The sequence below is a fragment of the Psammomys obesus genome, unplaced genomic scaffold, assembly GCF_907164565.1.
Source record: "Psammomys obesus unplaced genomic scaffold, mPsaObe1.curated_primary_1811, whole genome shotgun sequence".
In the NCBI taxonomy this organism is placed as follows: Eukaryota; Metazoa; Chordata; class Mammalia; order Rodentia; family Muridae; genus Psammomys; species Psammomys obesus.
Window position 1 is genome coordinate 597,869 of NW_026596073.1, and position 27,243 is coordinate 625,111.

General features: G+C 36.5%; 1 protein-coding gene across 7 annotated transcripts in view; it reads left to right on the forward strand.

The window, feature by feature from the left end:
- The window catches only part of Ppfia2 (PTPRF interacting protein alpha 2), a 504,690-nt gene that overhangs the window by 162,755 nt on the left and 314,692 nt on the right, over positions 1 to 27,243 (forward strand). For 3 of the 7 annotated variants that reach the window (XM_055625951.1, XM_055625952.1, XM_055625953.1), the window contains exon 1: positions 14,210 to 14,411. The exons of the other annotated variants lie outside the window; for them this stretch is intronic. In XM_055625951.1, the coding sequence (XP_055481926.1) occupies positions 14,331 to 14,411 (81 nt within the window). In that variant the 5' untranslated portion in view covers positions 14,210 to 14,330. Of the gene's footprint in view, positions 1 to 14,209; positions 14,412 to 27,243 lie in introns of those variants that run through there. 7 annotated transcript variants of the gene reach the window in all.

Consider the following 27,243-nt stretch of genomic DNA (forward strand, 5'->3'; position numbering starts at 1 on the left):
CAAAAAAAAAAAAAAAAAAAGATCAGGGATGGAGATACCTCCAGAAGATCTTTTATTGTAGAGGATTGTTTTAGTAATTCTGGGTTTCTTGTTATTCCATATGAAGTTGAGAATTTTTCTTTTCAGGTCTGTAAAGAATTGTGTTGGTAATTTGATGGGAATTGCATTGAATCTATAGATTGATTTTGGTAAAATGGCCATTTTTACTATGTTAATCCTGCCAAGCCATGAGCATGGGAGATCTTTCCATCTACTCATATCTTCTTCTAATTCTTTCTTCAGAGACTTGAAATTTTTTTCATACAAGTCTTTGACTTCCTTGGTTAGGGTTACTCCGAGGTACCTTATGTCATTTGTGGCTATTGTGAAGGGTGTTGTTTCCCTAATTTCTTTCTCAGCCCTTTTGTCTTTTGTATACAGGAGGGCTACTAATTTTTTTTGAGTTAATTTTGCATCCGGCCACCTTGCTGAAGGTGTTTATCAGTGGTAGTAGTTCCCTGGTGGAGTTTTTGGGGTCATTCACATATATTATCTTATCATCTGCAAATAGTGATAATTTGACTTCTTCTTTTCCAATCTGTATCCCTTGATCTCCTTCAAATGTTTTATTGCTCTAGCAAGGACTTCCAACACTATGTTGAAGAGATATGGGGAGAGTGGGCAGCCTTGTCTTGTCTCTGATTTTAGTGGGATTGCTTTAAGTTTCTCTCCGTTTAGTTTGATGTTTGCTATAGGCTTGCTGTATATCGCCTTTACTATGTTTAGCTATGTGCTTTGTATCCCTGATCTCTCCAATTCTTTAAACATGAGTGGATGTTGGATTTTGTAAATACTTTTTCAGCATTTAGGGAGATTATCATGTGGTTTATTTCTTTCAGTTTGTTAATATAGTGGATCACATTGATGGATTTCTGTATGTTGAACCACCCCTGCATAACTGGGATGAAGCTTACTTGGTCATAGTGGATATCTTTGATGTGTTCTAGGATTCGGTTTGCAAGTATTTTGTTAAGTATTTTTGCATCAATGTTCATAAGGGAGATTGGCCTGATCTTAGCCATTCTGATCAGTGTAAGGTGAAATCTTAGGGTCGTTTTGATTTGCATTTCTCTTATGACTAAGGACGCTGAACATTTCTTTAAGTGTTTCTCTGACATTCGATATTCCTCTGTTGAGAATTCTCTGTTTAGCTCTGTACTCCATTTATTAATTGGATTACTTCATTTGTTGCTGTTTAACTTCTTGAGTTCTTTATATATAATTTATGGACACCTGATTTTTGAGAAAGATGCTAAAACCATTCAATGGAAAAAAGAAGCATTTTCAACAAATGGTGCAGGTCTAACTGGATGTCTATATGTAGAAAAATGCAAATAGATCCATACTTATCACTCTGCACAAAACTAAAGTCCAAGTGAATCAAAGACCTCAGTATAAAACCACACACAATAAATCACTTAGAAGAAAAAGTGGGGAAGAGCCTTGAACTCATTGACACAGGAGACAACTTCCTGAACAAAACACTAATAGCAGAGGCTCTAAGAGCAACAATCAATAAATGGGACCTAATGAAACTGAAAAGCTTCTGTAAAGCAAAGGACACTGTCATCAGAACAAAACGACAGCCTACAGATTTGGAATCTTCACCAACCCTATATCTGACAGAGGACTATTAGCCCATTAAATATATTAAAGAAACTCAGAGCTACTGTATTCTTTCATTAAAATAAAGACTGATATTTAGAGATGGTTATTTTTCTTCATTAATTAAGCAAAATCTTGCCTATTTTGTAACAAATAGTTTACTTACCCCATTTTTAAATGTCTGATGTAGTACGTAATAACTATATGAATCTGAGGGTAAATATGTTTCAATCATTATAACTATTGAATAGATCAAATAAAAGAATTCATTTTTTTATTTTATTGATTTCAATAAAATTTATATTAATCAATAACTACAACAATAGCAAATATTTAAGCACACTTACTGTGAGCCATAGTAAGTTCCACGATATTTCTGTATGTACAAATGCTTTCCTTTTTAATTTTTATTTTTTTAATATTAGTTACAGTTTATTAACTTTGTATCAAGCTATAGCCTGCTCTCTCATTCCCTCCCAATCCTACCCTCTCTCCCTCATCTTCTCCCTACCCTTTCCAAGTCCACTGATAGGGGAGGACCTCCTCCTTTTTCATCTGACCCTAGCTTATCAGGTATCTTCAGGCCTGGCTGCAAAGTTCTCCTCTGTGCATTTCAATGTAACTCACTAAAAGGGAAATAAAATAACCAGAGGAAGAATGTCAAGCATTTCCTAAATGTTTACTTTATGTCTACTTTATACTGTATACTGTGTTGATCTTTCTTAGTGACACATTCTCACTAAGAATTTCGTGGATTCCATACACTGAGGTATGTCATTACATTTTAAACTTTAGCTAGATTCAACATTTACTGTTATAAAAGCTCTGCTTTAAATGTGATAGACCAGAGATTGTTGTAGTCCAATATAATAATTTATGTGAAGAGTATGATCAATATATACAGTGATTGATATGGAAGTTTTAAGTATACTCTGCAAAATTGATTTTTTAATACTTTATTTTATGTACATTAGTGTAAAGGGGTCAGATCCCTTGGGGTCAGGGTCACAGGCAGTGCCATGTGGACAGTGGGAATTGAACTCAGATCCCTTGGAAGAGCAGCCGGCGCTCTTACTCACTGAGCCATAGCAAAATTGATTTTTTTATTAGAAATAATTAATTTTAAAAATTTATTTATTAATTCTAATTTATTTATTTTGTGTCCCAACTGTAGCCCCTTCCTTGTCCCCTCTCAATTCCACTCTCTTTCTCTCTTCTCCTCCCATGCTCCTTCCCCAGTCCACTGATAGGGGAGGACCTCCTCCTCTTCCACCTGACCCTAGCCTATCAGGTCTCAACAGAGCTGGATGCACTGTCTTACTCTGTAGCCTGGTAAGGCTGCTCCCCCATAAGGGTTAGGTGATCAAAGAGCCAGCCACTGAGTTTATGTCAGAGACTACCCCTGTTCCACTTACTTGGGAACCCACTTGGAGACTGAGCTGCCATGGGCTAAACTGAAAGAGATATCAGAAGATGGAAAGAACTCCCATGCTCATGGATAAGTACGATTAACTTAGTGAAAATAGCCATCCTGCCAAAAGCAATCTACAGATCCAATGCAATTCCCATCAGAATACCAACATAGTTTATTACAGACCTTGAAAGAACAATTCTCAATTTCACATGGAAAACAAAAACTCCAAAATTGCTCCTGTACATTAATAGATCGTCTGGATGTATCTCCTTCCCTGATCTCAAGCTGTACTACAGAGCAATAGTAATAAAAATTGCACAGTACTGGCATAGAAAGAGAATGGTGGGTCAATGGAATTAAATAGAAGACCCAGAAATAAACCCACACACCTACAGATACTTGATTTTTGACAAAGAAGCCAAAACCATACATTAGAAAAAAGACAGCATCTTCAACAAATGGTGTTGGTCTAACTGAATGTCTCCATGTAGAAAAATGCAAATAGATTCATATTTATCACCCTGTACAAAAATAAAGGCCAAATGGATCAAAGACCTTGAAATTAAACCATAAATAATTATTTTAAAACAATATTAAATGCAACATTCATTGTATAAACCTACAGTCCAGATACTCACTCCCTGAGGCAGGATTTCAAATATAAAGTCTGACTGGGCTTCAAAAAAGTCTGAAGCAAACAGTAATAGTTTAGTGAAAGATACTTAAAAGCAAAAACAGAAGTGGGGATATAGGTCAATGGTACAATGCTTGCCTAGCATATGTGACACCAGGACTGAGTAGTGGCTACTAATCTAAGTAAATACATCAACAAACCATACTATATAACATGGTATATATCTAAGCTTAATGTATAACATTTTAAATCTGGTTCTTTCGTCTCTGAGTAGGCCTCATACTTCTCTATATGTAAAGTCAGCAGAAGGGGGAGTGGAAAGATTGTAAGAGCCAATAAGGATACAATGCACCAGGGAAACAGTGCCTTCCAGACTCAACAGGACTGAAGCACATATGAACTCAGAGAGACAGTGGCAGCTTGCAACAGTCCAAGTCTGATGGGATCTCAAGACTAAGAGGGAGAAGTAGACACAAGTCCCCAAACCTAACTCCGAAGCTATCTCCAATTTACAGGAATTTGCAAGGGAAAAAAAGTTTGTTATTTCCAATAGAAACTTATTGGGTATATATACAAACCAACTCAAGAGCAGGCCTTCTAACAGCCAAAGACGGCCAACATAAAATGGACTCAATGGTACTTTTGGAAAGAAAGAGAAGGAAAAAGTGCTTAGAGTTGGAGGGAGTATCTGGGAGGAAATGAGGTAGGGAACTATGATTGGAATATACTGTACAAAAACTTTCAATAACAGAAGATGCACACCAATGAAATCACAGGTAAATAAAATTCTTTTTTTATGTATTAATTTAATTTAATTTTTTTTAAATTTTATTTTTCTCATTAGTTACATTTTGTTAATTCTGTATCCCAGCTGTATCTCTCATTCCCTCCCCAGTACCACCCTCCCTCCCTCATCTCCTCCCTGCCCCTTTCCAAGTCCACTGATAGGGGAGGACCTCCTCCCCTTTCATATGACTCCATTTTGTCAGGTAATTTCAGGACTGGCTGCAAAGTCCTCCTCTGTGGCCTAACAGTACTGCTCCTCCCTTGGGAGATGGGGAGGTCAAAGAGCCAGTCATTGAGTTCCTGTTAGAAATAGTCCTTGTTCCCCTTACTATGGGAAACCAATTGATTACTGAGCTATCACAGGTCACATCCGAACAGAGGTTCTAGGTTTTATCCTCTCATGGTCTTTGGTTGAGTGTCCATCTCAGAAAAGACCCTGTGCCCAGATATGTTTGTGAAAATAAAATTCTTAATGTTTAATTTTATACTGTATTTTTTCTAATTTAAGCATGAATTTAAACATGACTCTTGAGCATGGAAAAGACATGACTCAGGGAATGAGAGAATTAAGTAAAAAATAAGGAATAAAATATGGGGAAAAAGACAATACAGTCTAAAAGCTTTTGATTTTGGTCCTGAAGGCATATATGAGCGTGCGTGCATATGTGTGTGTGTGTTTGCATGTGTGTATGTACATGTATCTATTAGAACACACATATAAACACATGTAGAAAATATGGTTGTTAATATTTGCTATTAATTACATATGCTTATTGCAGGTGTTACTGTTTAGACTGCTACTATATCAATGAAAGACTCAGATACCTGTTAGATTTTAAAAATGCTTTAAACTCTGGGCCTGGACAGAAATAAACCCCATAAACTACCTTGTTACCTCCCAGCCCCACATCCCATTTTATTTGCTTTAATTATTCCTGTCTGGGCTATTTCTCACCCATAATTTCCATAAATACTTGCACATGCTTTTCGTCTAGGCTGCTTGTCTCCATCACCGACCCTCAGAGTAAACTCTTTCCAGTCACGTGGTTTTTCTTTATGCTAACACATGGGTTCTCTGCTACTTCCTCTCTTTTCCTGTCTCTTCTCTCCTCTCTTCTCACTCCCATGATCCTCTGCTCTCCAAGAATGAGAACCTAAGTGACTATGTGAAAAGCAAAGCATTAAAACTTAGGGGGGGAACAGCCTTACTAGGCCACAGAGGAAGACAATGCAGCCAGTCCTGATGAGACCTGATAGGCTAGGGCCAGATAGAAGGGGATGAGGACCTCCCCTATCAGTGGATTTGGAAAAGGGCATGGGAGGAGATGAGGGAGGGAAGATGGGATTGGGAGAGAATGAGGGAGGGAGGCTACAGCTGTGATACAAAACGAATAAACTGTAATTAATATAAAAAATAAAAAAGAATAAAAAAATTAAACCAGTACCACATGCAATATCTTTGTCCCACTAGGAAAAGAAATTTGTATGCTTTTATTTCAATATACTGTACTATTTTTTTCCTTGAGTACAAATCTTGGTAAGCAAAATAGATTCTTTAAAAAAACACAAATTACATTGGAAGAAAGTTTCTCAAGTAACAGAGATGTCTATATTTTGGGATCCTCTACCCCAAAAGTTTACTTCTCATGCTGAGAAATGCATGCTTTGTGGTATTTGTAATTTTCATGCCATATAATGAAGAATTTATCTTTTTTTTCTTATTCACTTTTATTTTAACTACAGATTTTATCATGTACTTCAGAGAGCCTCAATAATAGTTTGGTGGAGAAATTAGTAAATGAACGAACCCTTCATATGAAATGCTGTCAATGTGATTTTTGGCGAGTAGACAAACCAAAGAGGCACATTCAGGCAGTTTCAGCACACCATCATTTCCGTCCCCTTATTTTACAACTGTGATAAGAGCATAAAAATATATACCGTTAGCTCTGGAAATGGATAAATATTACAGAGAAGTGAGAAAGAAGCATGAAAGAAAGCTAACAATCACTTAGAGATCTATCATAGTCCACATGGACTCACTTAGAACCAGTGTCCATCTGGGCCCCAACTTTCATTCCATCTGGTATGACTTATAATTGAACGCATGCTGACAAAATTATTTGTTATCCTATAGTGCAAATTATAGCGATATGCCTATCTTCCCTTCCTTTTCCTTTCTCCCCCTCCCTTCCCTGCTTTTCATCCTTCACATGCTTCTTTTATGATGTCCTCTTTTCACCTCAGACTTTATCACAAACTGACAGAAAATGAGCAGCCAGTATAATATGTTGTTTAAGTTTCAAGAACTCTCATCACCATAGCAAACTTCTGAGCTTCTTACCAATGTGCATAAATGAATGTAGTAAAACCTGATTACTTTCATGAAGCAGAATATGTCTTACAGCTACTTTTAAAAATGGTTATCCAGTGTAAGTTGTGTGTGTATTTGCCTGTATGCACACATGTGGCAGCACATTCAGAGGCCAGAGAAGGTGCTGAATCTCTTGGAGCAAGAGCTACAGGCATTAGTGAGCCATCCAATGTATATGAACTCTGGGCTTCATCATTGAGCGGCACACAGTTTCAACTGCTGATTATCTCTCCAACCCCTATCAGTACTTAGAGCACTGGTTCGCAACCTTGCTAACACTGTGACCATTTAATACAGTTCCTCACGTTGTGGTGTCTCCCAACCATAAAACTAGTTTTATTGCTACTTCCTAACCATAATATTGCTACTGTTATGAACTGTTTCGTAAATATCTGTGTTTTCTAAATGTCTTAGGAGACCCCTGTAAAAGGGTCTTTTGACCCTCAGAGCAATCATGACCCACAACTGAGAGCAACTGACTTAGAACAAAATTATTCTGAAGTGCTATACAACCTCTTCGAGGTGAATCCTTGCTTTGAAAGACGATGTAATGGCAAGCTCTGCGGCATTTGGGATTCTTCTAAGTGCAGTACTTTGATGTGCATGTTAGAAGGCCATATAATACACTCAGAGGCAGAATGATATGATAGATATCTTCTGGGAGTCAATTAAAAACAGTTTTGGAGTTCGGGGTTTGCTAATCAAGTTTCAAGAAAGTGTTACTTAGCTGCATATCTTTTTCATTTGACTTATGTGAAAATTCAAGTGTTTGGAAAAATCTATAATTAAACCTTCTAGAGTTCATAGTCTCCATTTCCAGCTTTTTGTACATCTTCTGAATGTGTTTTACAATTGTCTATAGCAATTGTGATGGAGTCTAGCTTTCTTTCATTTAACAATATGTGGATTCTCGTTTTCTTTCATGTAACAATGCCTGGAAAGCATTGTTCCTATGAGCACATTGCATGTTTTTTACACATAACATTATGCTGTGCTATGTTTTTTTTTTTTTTCAGTATAACTGGGCTATGCATTTACTATGTGGGTGCATAGTACATGTGCAGGCATATGTATCTGCTCATGTATGAATTGACCAGAGCAGAATGTGAGTTTTCTCTATCACAATTCACCTATTTCTTTAAGACAAAATCTCTTGCTGACAAAGAGGCTAAGCTGGCTAACCAGTGAGTGCTTGCAATCCCCTTGTTTCTTCACCACAATCTATGTGTTCCAGACATTTGCAGTCACATCTGGCCTTTTTTTTTTTTTATCTGGGTGCTGGTGTTTTAATTTTAGGTCTAATTTTTGTAGGACGAGGGTTCTTATCCACAATATCTCCACAGCCCTTGTTATTTATGGTTTTTATTTTGTTTTATTTTTATTATTTTTTTTTTTTACTTTTAAGTTAATGCCTTAGTAATCTTATGACAAACTGAAAGTACTCAAAGAATCAAGTGTTTTAATGTTCTAAAATAACCTTGGAAAGTTATTTCCTAAGCTGAAGAATGATGCCAAAATATATTCATCAAAACTGTGAAAGTATAACTCTAAATTTCATATATCTTTTTTTTTTTAACCAAACAAGAATTGTCTGATTCTTCTTGGTTGTAGAGAAAATGTGGATCAGAATTAAGTTTTCCTAATTTCACTTGGGAATTTATACACACACACAAATAAATAAATAAATAAATAAATAAATAAATAAATAAATAAATAAATAAAATAAAAAACATACCCAATTCAGGTATCTTTTATGCTTTAAAATGCTATAAACTGCATTTCTTAGTTACTTCATGCTATCAATTCCTTTTGAATGTTAATCCTCCTTTTTGGGAAGCAGACAGCTTTCTGATTTTGCTCAGGCCACGTTGATGCAGCTTTTTCTAAGGCACTTTTTGAACCAAATCACTTAGAGTCCTTTAGTTAGCATCATCGATTAGTACTTGCAACACTGCACTGCGTTTCTTTTGTTAGTTAACTATCTACTGTTACTCGCTATTAGCCCTACTACGTATAAAATATCTTCATTCTTCAGAGCCTGGGAACAATACTAGCCAATGAAGACAGTTCATTTTTAACTATTAATTATGCACAAGCAAATAGATGATGTTGAGAGAAAATGAACAGAGGCTGAGGCACACATCATAGGCTACAGTCCTCAGTTTAGGTTAGACTCAAGATTTATATATACTATTAATATACTACTGAGGTGTAAAGATGACATGCTGGAATGGCCACATGATTGAAGCATAAGAGTTCAGTGAGAAAACTTCCCTCCCTCTTGCGTTCCATACATTCACCTTATGTGAATTTCCTCATCTGAGGAATGCCTTCAGACCTTTTCAGTTCCCAAAAAGTGAGTATTTACAAATGTGTTCTCTTTCTAAATGTTCCAAAAGTTCTTCACACATAGACATAATTTTGTGTTTACTGTGAGCAGTTAGGCTACAAGTTAAGCTTACCAATGGTACCTTTTGTTATAATTTGTTGTTCCAGCATAATAATTCATAGTTCCTTTTTGGTTCAATTATGAATTGTCTTTGTGATCAATAACCAAAGACTTTACAAGACTAATTATGCTCTTTTCATTAACAAATTTGTACTCTTCAGCTTATCATTTCCAGGAACATTTTGTAAATAAAAATATCAGAATTCATCCTTCTTTCTTTATGAATGAATGAAACTAACATTAATATAATCACATATTTGTACTTTTGAATAGTACCAGTGAGTAATTGTTTTTAATTAAATTTGTTTGTTTATTCACTTTACATTCTGATCACAGCCAACTCCCTCCTGTCCTCCCAGCCCCACCTTCCCACCCTCTTCAGAGAATAATTTTTTTCTTTTTTTTAATATTAGTTACAGTTTAACTTTGTATCCCAGCTCTATCCACTCCCTCATTCCTTCAAATCCCACCCTTCCTCCCTCCCTCCCTCATCTCCTCTCTGCCCCTTTCAAAGTCCACTGATGGGGGAGGACCTCCTTCCCTTTCATCTGACCCTGTTTTATCAGATATTTTCAGGACTGGCTACAAAGTCCTCCTCTGTGGCCTAGTAGGGCTGCTCCTCCCTCAGGGGTGGGGAGAGGTCAAAAAGCCCACCATTGAGCTCATGTCAGAAATAGTCCCTGTTCCCCTTACTAGGGAACCCACTTGGATACTGAGCTACCACAGGTTATATCTGAGCAAAGGTTCTAGGTTATATCCATACATGGTCCTTGGTTGGAGCCTACCACAGAGGGCCTCTGAAAGACTCTACCTAGCAGTGCATCAAAGCAGATACTAAGACTCATAACCAAACCTTCAGCAGAGTGCAGGGAATCATAAGAAAGAAGGGGGAGTTAATATGACCTGGGGAGGACAGGAGCTCCACAAGCACCAAATGTATCTGGGCACAGAGAATAATTATTAAGCCAATTCGCCACAAAGCTGAAGGTTTGTGCTTGAGAAGTGAGTTTTCCTCATGGGTCTCTGGTGAACGCAAAGTGAATGTTGAAGGAATTGAAGAAAATGAAAATTAAAAATCTTATAATTTTCTAAAAGCTTTTAATTTTGTTTCAATTGATTTTCTAAAATTAGATTATTCCTATAAATTGCAATGATATTTCTATTCATAAGCTGAACTTAATTTTAGAGTATCATAATAGATTAATTTTTAAAAATGAATATATCCATTGTTAAGTAAAATCTGAGCATACATTTTTTATGATGGACATGTACTACCTAGTTTATTAAAATAGCATAAATTTAAGAGAATAAACTGATTGGTTGCAAACCAAAGCTTTGGACAGAGTGTTTGACCCAAAACTCAGAGCAATACTGAGACTTTTCAAAGCTCTTATGTCCAGGACTACCATGGCTTTTTAAGCCTGGTTGGAAGATGATCACTTTGGAGAAATTGTATGAACTTAGTGGACTAACTTTAATTCTCATTATTTGCTTCAAGCCATACACAAGCCAAGGAAACACATTTCTTAATGAGATACACTCTCCTTGTCCAATGATCTAATTTGTACACTGTTCCTGATTTCTACAATGATGGTTGTCAAAACCTTGGCCTTATCCTTGACAACTTCTGTAAATATAGAAAATTCCATAAGCTTGACAATATGTAAACTAGAATACTGCCTTCCCTGTTGCTATCAGGCAGAGAACAAAAATCACTGTTTCCAAATCAATTTTGAGAATAATGAGATAATATGATTTACATCATGTATAGAAAGAGATACTCTAAACAGTTTTCCACTTGATTGCTCACCTAGTACATCATGGATTCTCTCGGAAGAAAGGGAAGATTGTAAGAATCAGAGAAGATGGAGGACACCAGAAGAACGTATCCCACAGAATCACTTTAGCAGGACTCACCTGGGCTCACTCAGGCTGAAATGGGCAAGCCTACATTAAGGCTCTCAGCTTGGTGGTTTGGTGAGAGTCCTAAGAGAAAGAGCGTGCATGCATGCAGCTCTTTCCTGTCTTGGGACTCTTTTTCCTTCTGTATGATTGTCATGCCCTCCTACTTCAATAAGAGAGCATTTGCCTTTATTTATTCTATCTTGCTTTGTCCTGTTTGGCTGTCGTCTCTTCGAGGCCTACTTTTTTCTAAAGAAGAAATGAAGAGGGAATGGATATGGGGAAGGGAAAGGTTAGGAGGAGCTGAGGGTGGAAGGAGGGAATACTACAGTAGGGATATATGCTATGAGAGAATAATCTATTTTCTATTAGGGAAAAAAACATTAATATCTGTATAGGAAAAGAAGTGGAAGGAGGATTGTATTCATTGACCCCTGAAATAGTTAAACAAAGTCTGAAAATGTACAATGAATGTAAACATTCATTGTTTCATCACTGTTTCTTCATCATGCCTCTTTGAAGAGCAGCTCACACCTGTTTTGTTCCCTTCCTACAAAGCAAATAAGAATAAAGAATGGCATTTTTACTGACCAAAAAGCTTCAGAATTCATAGCTACTGTGAAAATAGCTACAAATTTAACATATACACGAGAACATCAAACATATGAATTGCACAAGACTATGTAACATATTGTCATGTAATGCTCACCAAATGTTACTTGGTGAAGGTTTTTTTCCACTTGAAGTCTCCAGAAAGCTGCAGGATTGTGCTCGAAAAGTGGGTTCTATTCAATTTTTTTTTTTTTGCAAGCACAAAATGAATGTTTTGGAAGTATCTTGTGCACACGAGTCTCGAGAATCATGAATCTAGATTTTTACATGTAGCAGTAAAGCCTATACAATCAATCCAAACCATAAACCTATTTGAGATAATGCCATGAAAGGTAAGAAAATAAGAGGGGCTGGATTTTAACGAAAATAGAAACAGAATATAATGAGTGCTTAAATAATTATTGAAAAGTGTACTTTTAAAACCTAACTGCAAAAATACAGACAAAGTTAGAAAGTTACTCACATGGGAAAAATGTTTAAAATTTCATTTTAGTCCTTGAAAAATGAGCCAGCCAGCCAGAAAGCATAGAAACAAGTAAAAAGTCAAAAGCAAAGGGTGCAAACATGTCAATGAGAAACAGAAGCCAAATTGGTGGGAAGATACCTATTGTCAAAGCTGAGGTACTGTAAACAGGAAGGAGCATGGTGGTGAAACCCAAACAACATCCCAAAGCCCAGGAAATAAATAGAGAAATATATACAAATAAAAACAAATATATGGTCAGCATGTGTATGTGTGCACATTTGTATTTGTACTCTTCTCTCTCTCTCTCTCTCTTCTCTCTCTCTCTCTCTCTCTCTCTCTCTCTCTCTCTCTCTCTCTCTCTCTCTGTGTGTCTGCATGTGGAGGCCTGAGCTTGATATTGGGAACAATCCTGAATAGAATAAGGCATAGATTCCCAATACTAACTACAACTCCCCAATTGTCTTGCTAGCTTGTCTTGCTAGCTAGTTTGCTCTGAGATCCTGTCTGTCTTCCTTTTGCTTCTGGGATAACCAGTTTGCTGCTGTGCTACCTTAACCATTTGCCTTAACCATTGGGCAATCTTTTTAGTCTTGGCAAACCTTCTTTAATACAAGTAGATACTTTCTCTTCCACAACAAAAACCTGTTTCTAGATTTGCTCCACCACTGTTATGAGCGTAAGCAAATAATAACTTTAAAATGCTTTGCTCTGTTTCATTTCATTCTTTTTAAGAGGAAGGGTCTTGACTTATTTTCTAGGATTGACAGGCAATCATGATAACCCTCTTGTTTCAGGTGCCCAATCTAGTGCTAACACTACAGGCATGTGGCTGATGGTAGTACTGTGAGCCTTCACTATCTTTCCTTCTCCTGCCTCTTCAAAGCAGGTGGTTCCTAGTCCTTGCTGACATAACTGTTTGAACTTAGATATTTTTGCTAAGATGGGCTTTTGGCTCGCTTCATTTTATTCCTGACATCTCCACCTTTGAACCATGTGTAAATAGAACATTTATTTTTACCTCAAGAAGTTGCCAAGTCATCCAAATCTGATCTTTTATACAGACTGAATAATTGGTTAAAAACATAGAAAACCAATGACATTTAACAATTTCAACACTTCCAAACACTTTTGAATCTTCCATTAAAAAAATTCCATGTGTATAAATACCTTTATAAACTACTTTATATAAGAAATATGCTTAATAAAAACAAATTGTGACATTTCAGTGTTACACATATTATTTTTGAGCTTAGTTAGAAACAATTGGATAGTAAATATGTTGCCTTTGTGATCTTTGTATAGTTTGAAATGAAGAAATTATTTGAATTTCAGTAAATATTCCTTCCATTGCGGAGGCTTAAGGGCTTGTATCTCTTGCTTTCCAGCATTGTAGCTAGTTATATTGTACTTTGATCTGTGTGAAAGAACTCTCACTTTATAAAGGCTTTACAAAAAAATGATACTATTGAAAAGACTGGAGTGACAGAAAGATTGAGGATTATTAGAAAAAAAAACCTGGAGTGATAAAAACAGTCTTCAGTTACTAAATGCAGCTTTAACAGCGTGCGAAGCAAGCTCCACATTCGTCAGAAGAGGTCCTCGGAATAACACTGTGCATGCTTCCCCGAAATGAAACTGTATGTTATTGGTTAACCAGGATATTTAGCATAATCACTCTGCTAGACTGTGGTGGAGGGAGGTGATTATCACTGAGAACAGATGGGCAGGTCCACAGCATTGCCAGATTCTGCACAGGCTCCATTTATCCTTGATTCTTGCTTCTTCTGTGTTTTTTAATTTTTTTTTTTTGAAACACTCTACGTTCTAAAGAACGAACTGCATGAAAGGTCAGGAGCTGGTGGCCTTTCAGCTTAGATTTCAAACGTAGAAGGAAGCTTCTGAAAGCTATTCCTGTGTATCCAAGAAGGATGGGGCAGATTTCATTTTACCCTGTAGTCTCCCTCAATGCATGCACGGATTTATCTGCACATTAAGCTCTCGGCTCGGCATCTGTAGCTCCTGTGGATTATATTGTCTCTGTGATCAGAAATGATTTTCTCGGATATGAACACCGTTTCTGGCTCCCCTAAAGTGCATCTTCCTAATGGGACCCGGTTTTACACTTTTCAAGTAAGTGTGCTCCAATGGCTTCACTACTTAGGAAGTTAATATATAGTCAAACTTTTAATAAAGAGAAATAATGAAAGGAAAAGTGAACAGTGTGGAAATAAGAGGTGGGTGTATCTAGTGGGAAGTGTGCAGGCAACTTAATCTGTTTTTAAATGTGGAAATAGGATGGCAGTAGCCTGCTTTGTGATTTCAAACTAAATAATAGTGACTAGGTTACTTCGTGGATATTTTACATACTTTATCTTATTGTCATTGAAAGTTACGGAGATGTATCATGCCTGCTATCTGTTTTTAGGGCTGCAATATGGTGAGCTGTGTGGTTTCTTTCTTTATGTATCACACAGCAGAACTGAAGAGCATTAATAGAACTTTACAAACTAAGTCATTGGCTAAGGAAACCCTGATACCTTTCAAATACAGAGCATAAGATAATGTCTGTTATCTAAGTTTATTATATGTGATGCAAAAGCAATCACTCTTACAGGAGGCTTAAGTACCATGTTTACTATGCTTTTCAATTTGAGATAAAGTAGAAACTAATTAGGATAGATTTGTCTGTGTTATCAAACCAGTCAACATGATTTATGTGAATTAAAAAGGTGTTGCCTGCCAAATATGTCTCAGTTGCCGAGGGATAAATCCATTCTCAATGTAGAAATGTTTAACTCTGAACCAAATCAGATTTTACTTCATCTTAGTGCTCAAAACTGTGCATTGTTCAGTACTAAGGTTGACATTATAATTCTGTGTTATCGTCTCTGCAAGAGACAATGGGACTCTTCTCACTGAGTGGTTTATATTATGAAGCTATAAAGGCCTTTTGTTTCATTATTTTTGCTCTGTATGGTGTTCTGGAACAAATATGGAAACATCGTAAGAGCAATCAGGATTTTAGTGGAGACCTCTGTGTAAATGAATATTGGATTTGTAGAAGTTTCTTGCTTTTTGCAAACTGTAATCAGTGGATATGATTGTTCTCTCCCTTTTCTGTCTATACTTGTACTTTTACTCTTATCACCTCTCCTGCTTTACACTGATATGTCCTGATAGTGCATGTCTGGGTTGTTCCAGAATATCCAGAATATATTCTCTTCTCAGTGCAGATCTCTTTATTGTGGCCGTGATTCAAAATGCCACTGCCCCGAGGCTCTGCACAGAAGCACCACTTTTCTTCCCCTTCCCCTTCGCTGTACACTGAGATATAAAGACTCTTTACAACACCCTGGAGCTGACTGCGTGGGCAGCTCTTGACATTCGGTGTTCCACCTCAGTGTTTCTAAATTTAAGGGTCAGTGAGTTTCACATGCTCAGTCAAGACACAAACTTTTTCCAATTCCTTCAGTAGAGTTCTTGCTGACACCTTCCCTGGCAGGTGATTGTTCTCTGAAAATACAGAGGAATAAATTCTAAACACTGTTTCTCGGATGTAATAACACACTCAAGAAAATCCTTTAGTGTTCAAACAAAGCATAAACTATGCCGACTACAAACTACCTTTTCTAACATTTTCAGTCATGTAAAACAGTATTTGATCTTGAATTTTGCAGTAACAAGCAAGGTGTTAAGTTTGAGTGCTCATCCTCTTGCTTCTACTGTTTACAAGTTTTGAGGTAGACAAAACAGTTCCTAAAGCATGAGATAAAGGTTTGGTAACTGAGTCATCATTTTTATTTGCAAAGGGAAGAATCATTATTATTTTTACTTGTGTGACTTTGCCTGTTTTTAAGACAGTATGTTTTCTTTGGTCTAAGCCATGTATAAAAGAAATCAAATAAAAAAATGCTATTTAAGAAAAAAAAGTCATGTATCAAGAAAGTATCTCATGAAAAGATTAGTTAAACTTTTAGATTTTAACTGAGAGGAACCTTCTGCAAAGAATTGGGATTTCAGATCTGATGTTGCCAACATTATGCTTTCACAGAAGACACACATACAAGGACATGTACACACTCCAGCAAGAATAACACTGGGTTTTAGCTTCAGCTCTTCATTAAGAATCTAAGCTACTCTGGAAGTTTTCTGAAATTTATGTTGACAAATTTTTAAAGTATCACTTAGAATGTTATTATTGAATAGTTTCAAGGGTAAAAGTGTGACCGGCCAATAAAAAGTGTGAGTTCATTCTAGGAACAAGACTTTATTTTCATTGCATTTTAATTTAGTAAAACACATTCATACTTCCACATATATAGATGCAAACACATTTTATGCAGCCTATCTAACACAATTTAAATTAATTCTTTTATGTGTGAATTCTTGCTTCTATATTACTATGAGTATATTAGTTTCTACATATTTCAGTTCAGAGATTCCTGGAGCCTTTATGATGCCAATACATAGTTTGTAAATTATATTTATTGAGTCAAAACTGAAGCTCTAATGTATAGTTTCTTGTAATGCTCCTGGATGGTCAAAAATTAAAAAAAAAACGCTATTAAGAAGATATTATTGTGTTTATATGCAGCACTGTAGAAAACTTTATGATACTCATATGTGTGCAAGTACGAAACATATCTTAATAAAATATATTAATATATATGTGACGTTTGTAGATACACATATGAAAACCAACTTAATTCTTCTTAATTTTATAGTCAAACACACACAAACAGAAATATATACAAAAACATTTTCTAGAATGATTTTATTAAATCCCTTCCAACTCTGTGTTTGTAAATAAAATTATTTATTTACCCTTCTAAACCCTCTAGATGGGCTAGTCACAAAAAAATTTAAAATGCCTGTGTCCAATATGGCTCTCATAAATTTGACAACTCTCACCCAGCATTTATTCTTTCTTCTACACTTACTTATTTAATTATCAGACATCTTTGTAATATTTTATGGACAACAAATGTGTGCAAAATCAAAACAAAGTTTTCCATAGACTTCACAAATCAAAAGAATTTATATTCGGGAGATTTTTTTTCTTTTTTACTCGTTTATCCCACAGAGAAATGATTTGTGTCATTAAGTTATAACAGTATATGTTTAGGCTGTATGAAAATGACTTTCTGGAATCCTAACGCACACAGGAAACCACAGAAATACACGTCTTTCTGAGCATGAAAACAGTAACCTCTTATTTCTGTAGTTGAATTAATTCACATACCCCATCTTTTTAAGCGATTAAGTCAGTCTTCCTCAGCTGTCCTCAAATGTCCTTTGTCACTTGGATCACACGTAATGCACAGTTCTCCTTTAGTGGAAAATCAGGGACAAGGCAAGGCTGCCCACCCTCTCCTTATTCCTTCAACATAGTTCTTAAAGTCCTAGCTAGAGTAGTAAGACGACTAAAGGAGATCAAGGGGATACAAATCAGAAAGAAAGAAGTCAAAGTGTCACTATTCACAGATGATATGATAATATACAGGAGCGACCCTAAAAATTCTACCAGAGAACTCCTTCAGCTCATAAACACCTTCAGCAAAGTGACTGGATACAAAATTAACTAAAAATAAATAGATAAATAAATAGATAGATAGATAGATAGATAGATAGATAGATAGATAGATAGATAGATAAATAAACGAATCTCTCCTATATACGAAAGACATAAGGGCTGAGAAAGAAATTAGGGAAACAACATCCTTCACAATAGCCACTAATAATGTAAAATACCTTGGTATGACTCTAACCAAGCAAGTGAAAGACTTGTATTAATTTAAAATTTTTATGTTTTGAGAATTTTGTACATGAGTACTGTATTTCCACTCCTCCCTTTCTGCCCTCTAACTCCAGCTCCATCTCACATTTATAACTTATTCTTTAATTATTACTGTTAGATTTATCTATCATATCTATATATCTAACATCTATTTTTCATTTATAGATTGATCAATCTGTATGTATGTATGCATATATAAATAAAATTTTCTTACTTCATTCAGTGTGGCTCATATGTATAAGTACTTAAGACTGATCAGTTATGATTGAATAACCTATCATGAAAATTTGCCTTGGAAAAGTCTGATTGTCTCTTTCAGCAGCCACAGATTGTTTAAAACTTTTCATCTATGAGCAGAGCCTTGAGAGATTTTCCACATCCATAATGATGACTTGTCTATTTAGTTCTTGTTTTGGAAATTATATTCTTGCCATTTCATTGCTGCAGCTTTCTTGTCATGTCTAGAAAGAATTGTGGAGCAGCAGCAGGCATCATGGTCCTCTAGCTCTTACTCTTATTCTTTCTGCCCCCCTTTTTCAGTTCCCACTGAGCATGTAGACATAGCAATGAGTTGTGCTCTCCACAGTTATTCCTGTGCATTTGAACCAGTTTGTGAATTTCTGTAGACTCTACCCATTATACAAAGAGATCTCTATAAGGATAAGTAAAGATCATAACACTTGACCTTGGTTGCCTAGTAGAATTTGAAGGTAAGACCCTATTGCTAAAGATACCACACATTTATAACACAGAATGTGGAGGATTTGAACAAGAAGTTACAAGAAGCGTCCTGCCTGAGAACTAGCTCTCACAATGCAAAAAAGTAGGATGTGATCTGCAAAGGGAGAAAAGCTAGCAATAGCCAGTCATGCATAGCCATGAAGCCTACAGACAACAGTAACCACCTATCATATCCCCCATAGTGTAAGAGTGGCACTTTGATTAAGTAACCAGCAACTGCCTGATTCTCAATAGCAGGGAATTCATGCGTTCTACCATAAACCTAGCCAACTACCCATGACTAGGTTGGTCATGGACACCTTGAAGAAAACTGACAACTGCTTCTTTCTTTTAAACTAATGTAATTTCTAACTTCATTCTGAATACTGATTCGTATACCCAAAGATATGTGTAAGTTTTGTCGTTCATCAAGCTAGAGTATTTATAATTGATTGAACTATACTTTCGTATTTAAGAGATGAGATTAGCATTTTAAATCCATAAAAGGTGAAAATGAGTAGTCTTGAAGTCTCAGTTACTGTAAGAGCTCTCACTCAGGAGATAGCATTGCTAATTGGTGATAACATATCTTTATAATCAAACAACGTTGACAGGGTAATTCAGGGTTTTTAGAAATATGCCAGATTTTGTATATTTTACCATTTATAAAATTTTTCTATTTGGGGTCAAATAGAAAAATTAATAATTTTTCATTAATAATTTAAAATATATTTGGAATTGCCTACAAGAATGCTTTGTACAAGTTATATGAACAAAAAAAATATATAGTGAAGTGAACCCTGGCCTAACCTTGAAATTATCATGGGAAAAACATGCCCCTTGTTTCAGATAAAATTTCAGCTAAATGAGAGAAATAGACTTTGCTTTGCTTTCTGATTACACAAGTTCCTGATGAATACTGGGAGAAACACCACAAGAAGTTTTTTGGGTGGATAGCACATCATGATTGCTACTAACTAGTTTGTGTGGCACAAGAGAATATAGAATAATGAGAACTGGAGAAAACAAATAGGTTAAAAAAAAAAACAAAACGCATAAATCCAAAAGTTAAAAAAAATGATTGTCATCTTTGGGATTTTTAGAATTGGGGTTTAAAGACTCTCAGTGAGAGGCCCTGGCCTGATACTCTTCTACAATTATAACATTTGATAATGTGTTAAATAAGAATTGGCCCAGAGAGAGATTCACTCATTAAAAAAAAAAAAAAAAAAAAAAAAAAAACAAATAAACAAACCATGATCTACAGTGGTTGCTAGATTGTATAGATGGAAAAGTACTCACAAAATCTAACAAAAGATTGTCAGTATGGTAAAAATCAATTAATAATATCTTGGGTAAATTGAGTGTTATAAAACTCAAAGAGATACCAATTTCTGTACCGTGTAATCTGTTTTCTAAAAGGTTGATAATTAAATATAGCAGCAAAACTATTCAGGGACAAATAATTTAATTTCATTAACATTTTAGAGCACATTGTTTTTGGTATTTTTTTTTTTACTGTTGAGATTATTTTAAAAATAATATATAATATGATAAAATAAAAACTCACACATTAGAATTGGGCAAAACAAACAGAAGGAAGAGCTCAGGCACAAGAAAAAGACCCACTCACTCACACACTCAGGAATCCCATAAAAACTTTAAACTGGAAGCCAAACTGTATATGTAAAGGGCCTGGTGCAGACCCAGGCATGCTTCCTGTGAGCTCATATGCTCTACAATCATGTTGATTTAGAAGGCCTTCTTTTCTAGTTGTCCCCTATCACCACTGGCTGTTAAAGTTGTTCTGCCTCCTTCTCTGAGGCATTCCCAAAACCTGAGCACAAGGATTTGATGGAGACCTATCTCTGTGCTGATTACTCCAAAGTCTCTCACTCTCTGCATATTTTCTGGATGTGGGTTTCTTCTGTATTTTTTTTTTTCCGTCTGCTGTAGAAGGAAGCTTTTCAGACAACGGCCGAACAAGGCAGGGATCTATGAGTATGACAAAGTCATTTTATTGGTATTTTTGTTCAGCAGTATTATTTGGTTTTGCCCTATGTCCCTGTGCTTTCTAGTTGCAGGTTCTTGTTTACCCAAGCAGCGTCAGGCCTGAGTTCCATCTAATCAAGTGCAACTTAAGGCAAAATAGATACTGGCTAGTTCCTCCCACAACATGTGTGTCACCATCTCTGTAAGTAATCCTGCAGGCAGGACAGCTTTGTACATCAAAGGTGTTGTGTTTTGATTGAAGTTTACATTTCTTTTTTTTATTTTTTATTTTTTGTATTTTATTTTTTTCTTATCAGTTACATTTTATTAACTCTGTACCCCAGCCGTGTCACGATCCCTCATTCCCTCCCAGTCCCTCCCTCCCTCCCTCCTCTCCACCTTGCCCCTTGCCAAGTCCACTGATAGGGGGGACCTCCTCCCCATTCATCTGATCCTGTTTTATCAGGTATCTTCAGGACTGGCTGCAAAGCTCTCCTCTGTGGCCTAACAGGACTGCTCCTCCCTTGGGGTTGGGGAGGCCAAAGAGCCAGTCATTGAGTTCCTGTTAGAAATAGTCCTTGTTCCCCTCACTATGGGAAACCAATTGGTTACTGAGCTACCCCAGGCTACATCTGAGCAGAGGTTCTAGGTTACATTCATACATGGTCCTTGGTTGCATGTCAGTCTCAGAAAAGACCCTGTGCCCAGATATCTTTGGTCCTTGTGGAGCTCCTATCCTTTCCTCATCAGACTAACTCCCCTTCTTTCTTATGATTCCCTGTACTCTGCCAAAGGTTTGGTCATGAGTCTTTGCTTTGAAAACACTGCTAGTTAGAGTCTTTCCAATGCGCTCAGTAGACTCCTGTCATACGTTCAATGCACATCCCATCTGTCATTCTAAATGAGGATTGATCATCTTACCCCATGTCCACTCTCTTGATTATCTTTTTTAGGTGTACAGATTTCATTATGTTTATTATATCTTATAGGTCTATATAAGTGAGTATATACCGTGTTTGTCTTTCTCCTTCTGGGATATTTCACTCAGGATGATCTTTTCTAGGTCCCACCATTTGCCTGCAAATTTCATGATTTCCTCCTTTTTGATTGCTGAGTAGTATTCCATTGTGTAAAAATACCACAATTTCTGTATCCATTCCTCCATTGATGGACATCTGGGTTGTTTCCAGGTTCTGGCTATTACAAATAAAGCTGCTATAAACATGGTTGAGCAAATATCCCTTATGTGTACTTGAGCAAACTTTGGGTATATACCTAGCAGTGGTATAGCTGGGTCTTGAGGAAACACTATTCCTAATTGTCTTAGAAAGCGCCAGATAGATTTCCAGAGTAGTTGTACCAGTTTACATTCCCACCAGCAGTGGAGGAGGGTTCCCCTTTCTCCACAACCTCTCCAGCATGTGTTGTCCCTTGAGTTTTTCATTTTGGCCATTCTGATGGGTGTAAGGTGATATCTCAGGGTCGTTTTGATTTGCATTTCCCTGATGGCTAATGAGGATGAGCATTTCTTTAAGTGTTTCTCTGCCATTCGATATTCCTCTGTCGAGAATTCTCTGTTTAGCTCTGTTCCCCATTTTTTAATTGGATTACTTGGTTTGCTGCTTTTCAGCTTCTTTAGTTCTTTGTATATACTCGATATTAGTCCTCTGTCAGATAAAGGGTTAGTGAAGATTCTTTCCCAATCTGTAGGCAGGCGTTTTGTTTTGATGACAGTGTCCTTTGCTTTACAGAAGCTGTTCAGTTTCATGAGGTCCCATTTATTGATTGTTGCTCTTAGAGACTGTGCTGTTGGTGTTCTGTTCAGGAAGTTGTCTCCTGTGCCAATGAGTTCTAGGCTGTTCCCCACTTTTTCTTCTAACAGATTTAGAGTATCTGGTTATGTTGAGGTCTTTGATCCACTTGGACTTTAGTTTTGTGAAGGGTGATAAATAGAGATCTATTTTCATTTTTCTGCATGTGGACATCCAGTTGGACCAGCACCATTTGTTGAAGATGCTGTCTTTTTTCCATTGAATGGTTTTGGCTTCTTTGTCAAATAGCGAGTATTCATAGGTGTGTGGGTTTATTTCTGGATCTTCTATGCGGTTCCATTGATCCTCCTTTCTGTTTTTATGCCAATACCATGCAGATTTTATTACTATTGCTTTGTAGTACAACTTGAGATTGGGGATGGAGATACCTCCAGATGATCTGTTGTTGTACAGGATTGTTTTGGAGATTCTGGGTTTTTTGTTTCTCCATATGAAGCTGAGAATCTTTTTTTCAAGGTCTGTAAAGAATTGAGTTGGTATTTTGATGGGAATTGCATTGAATCTGTAGATTGCTTTTGGCAGGATGGCCATTTTCACAATGTTAATCCTACCAATCCATGAGCATGGGAGATCTTTCCATCTTCTGAGATCTTCTTCAATTTCTTTCTTCAGAGACTTGTAGTTTTTCTCAAACAGGTCTTTCACTTGCTTGGTTAGTGTCACCCCAAGGTACTTTATGTGGTTAGTGGCTATAGTGAAGGGTGTTGTTTCCCTAATTTCTTTCTCGGCCCTTTTGTCTTTGGTATACAGGAGGGCTTCTGATTTTTTTGAGTTGATTTTGTATCCTGCCACTTTGCTGAACCTGTAACAAAGATGCTAGCATTTAGGAGTAGAGGCTGTATTCAAGTACTAGCTGGACTTCTCTATGTCCAGTTAGTTGTGTAGGCATTGTCATGAGTAAGGGGACCTTGCCTTCAGTTTGTGGAGAACAAGCTCTAGCTGTTCAGACTAGGTTGTCTGGGGAGTCCTGTGAGACCCCTTTGCCCAACAAACTAATTAGATGTAGCCTAATTATGGTACTGCTACTGAACAGGTATGGAGAGAGAGGACATTTCTTTGTTCCTAATTATGATGGAATTGCTTTGAATTTCTCTCAGTTTTAATTGATATTGGTTATGGGCTTACTGTAAACTGTCTTTATTAGGATAATGTATCTCCCTTATATTCCTAGTACTTCCAGGACTTTTATCATGAAGGAGTTTTGGATTTTTGTCAAAGATTTTTTTTCTATATCTTACAAGAAGATCCCATGTTTTTTTTACTCAGTTTGTTTATATGACAGCTTTAAATTTATTAATTTACATATAGAGAACCATCCCTGCATTTCTGGGATGAAGCCTCCTCGAGCGTGGTAGATGTTCTTTTGATGATTTTTTTGTTTGCAATATTTTATTGAGAATTTTTGCAACTATGTTCATAAAGGATATTGATCTGTAACTCTCTTTCTTAGTTCCTTATGTGGTTTGGTTAGTGGGGTAAATGTGGCCTTAGAAAACATGTTGGGCAATGTTCTTTCTGTTTCTACTTAATTTGATTAATATTAGCATTAATATTTCTTTGAAAGTCTGGTAGAATTCTGAACAAAACGTATCTGTCCCTGGGCATTTTTTTGTTGTTTTTTATTTGTTTTGTTTTGTTTTTTTGTTTGTTTGTTTGTAAACTCATAATTGCTGCTTTTATTTTAGTAGGGGTTATAGATCTGTTTGAACTGTATACCAAATCTTGATTTAACTTTGCCTAAATGGTATGTATTGAGAAAATTATCTATTTCTTTTAGGTTCTTTAATTTTAAATTTGCAATGCTTAAGTTATTTTGGATAAGGGTTTGCCGATCTTACTGATTTTCCCAGAGAAACAGCTCTGTGTTTCCTTGAGCCAGTGTTGTATGTTTTGTTTTCATTTTCTTTATTTCAGCCTGAAGTTTCATTATTTCTTGCCATCTACCCATTATGGGTAGGATTTTTGTTCTAGAGCTTTCAGATGTGCTGTTACATTATAAGTATGAATGCTCTTCATTTTTAAAACACAGGCATCTAGTTACAATGAACTTGCCTTTAGAACTGTCTTTATTTTGTTCTTTAAGTTTGGGTATGTTGTGCATTCATTTTCCATTCAATTCCAGGAAGTCTATAGTTTCTCTGTAACTTTGACCTGTTTTTCATTCAATGGAGAGTTATTCAGTTTCCATGAGTTTGTAAGCTTTCTGTCATTGTTGATATTCACCTTTAATTTGTGGTGGTCTGATAGGATACAGGGTGCTATTTTAATTTTCACATATTAGTTGAGACTTGTGTAGTGTACAAAAATGTGGTCAGTTTTGGGAAATGTTCCATGTGAATGTCCTTTTAGTGGATTGTTCCTTTGAGGAGTATGAAGTGTCCTTTTCTAACTCTCCTGATTATTTTTGGCTTGCAGTCTATTTTAATAGATATTAAAATGGATGCACAAGCTTTTCTCTAGTTTGCTTGGAATATCTTTTCCCATGAGATGATGTCAAACTTTGATGTTGATTGTTTGCTTTGTGTAGGCAGCAGATTCCATTCTGTTAGTCTGAGTGTTTTTATTGAGGAATTAAGACCACTGATCTTGAGAGCGAACACTGAGCAGAGTTTTTTGTTTGTTTGTTTGTTTGTTTACTGTTATTTTATTATTGTTGTTGTAGTGGTGGTGTGTTCCCTCTTTTGATTTGCTGGTCTTAGATTATTTATTCCCTATGTCTTCTTAAGTTAACCTCTTTAACTTCTTTAGGTTTGGGTTTTCTTTCTTGTTCCTTCTGTAGGGCTGGATTTTTAGACAGATATTGATTAAACTTGGTTTTATCATGAAATGTCTTATTTTCTTCACTTATTGTGATTGTTTTTCATTAGTGCTTTCCAGGAGAAATTTCTGTTCTGATCCATCCTATTTGGTGTTGTTTATGCTCCTTTTGTTTTGATAGAAATATCCTTTAGATTAGAGATATTTTCTTTTTGTCCATTATTATAGTTATTATTATTAACAATTTATTGACTTTGTATCCTGGCTGTAGCTCCTTCCTTATCTCCTCTTTGTCCCACCTCCCTCCTCCTTCCCCGCTTTAGTCCCTCCTCTTGTCCACCTCCTCCCCTACTATCTGACTCTAGCCTATCAGGTCATATCAGGATTGTCTGGATCCTCTTTCTCTGTGATCTCGTAAGGCCACCTAGCCAGGAGGAGGTGATGAAAGAGCAGGCAAGAAAATTCATGCCAGTGACTGCCCCTGCTCCCCTTACTAGGGAACTCCATGGAGACAAAGCTGCCCATGGGCTACTTTGAGCAGGGGTCTAGGTCTTTTCCATGCATAGTCCTTGGTTGATTCATCAGTCTCTGCAGGTCCTCCTGGATCCAGATTTTTTGACTCTGTTGGTCTCTTTGTGACACTACTGTCCCCTCCAGGTCTATGTCCCTCTTTTTCCATAAGATTCCCTGCACTCTGCCCAAAATTTTGCTAAAAGTCTCAGCATCTTCTTCAATACGCTGTTGGCTAGAGTCTTTCACAGGCCCTCTGTGGAGGGCTCCACTCCTGTACCCTGTCTTCTACTTCCTATGTCTGTTCTATTTGCCATTCTGAATGAGGATTAGGCATCTTCCCTAGAGTCCAAATGGGAACTTTTGAAACTGAAAAGCTTCTGTAAAGCAAAGGAAACTCAAAAGAACAAAATGACAGGCCATAGAATAGGAAAAGATCCCCATCAACCCTACATCTGACAGAGGACTAATATCCAAAATACATAAAGAATTCAAGACGTTAAACACCAACAAACCAAGTAATCCAATTAAAAAATGGGATACAGAGCTTAAACAGAGAATTCTCAACAGAGGAATATCAAATGACAGAGAAACACAGAGAAAGTAAAAATGACCCTGAGATTCCACCTCACACCCATCAGAATGACTAAGATAAAAAACTCAAGGGATGACACATGCCGGAGATTTGTGGAAAAGGGGGAACCCTCCTCCACTGTTTGTGGGAATGTAACCTTGTACAACAACTTTGGAAATCAATCTGCCTCTTTCTCAGAAAATTAGGAATAGTGCTTTCTCAAGATCCAGCTATACCACTCCTGGGCATATATCTGAAAATTGCCCCACCATTTAATAAGGACATTTGCTCAACTATGTTCAGAGCATCTTTATTTGTAATAGCCAGAATCTGGAAACAACTGAGATGTCCCTCAAATGAGGAATGGGTACAGAAATTGTGGTACATTTACACAATGGAATACTACTCAGCAATTAAAAACAAGGAAATCATGAAATTTGCAGCCAAAGGGTGGGAAATAGAAAAGATCATCCCAAGTGAGGTAAGCCAGGAGCAGAAAGACACATGACATATACTCACTTATAAGTGGGTATTAGACATATAATATAGTATAAATATATACTAAAATCTAGTCCTAAATGTTAGAGACATTTTCTTCTGAGATTTTGTTGAAAATATTTTTGAGCCTTTGTACTGGCTTTCTTCTCTTTCCTATACTCCCATTACCTTTAGATTTTGTCCTATCACAGTGTCCCAGATTTCCTGGGTATTTTGTGCTAGCATTTTTTATTTCTTCTTCTTCTTCTTCTTCTTCTTCTTCTTCTTCTTCTTCTTCTTCTT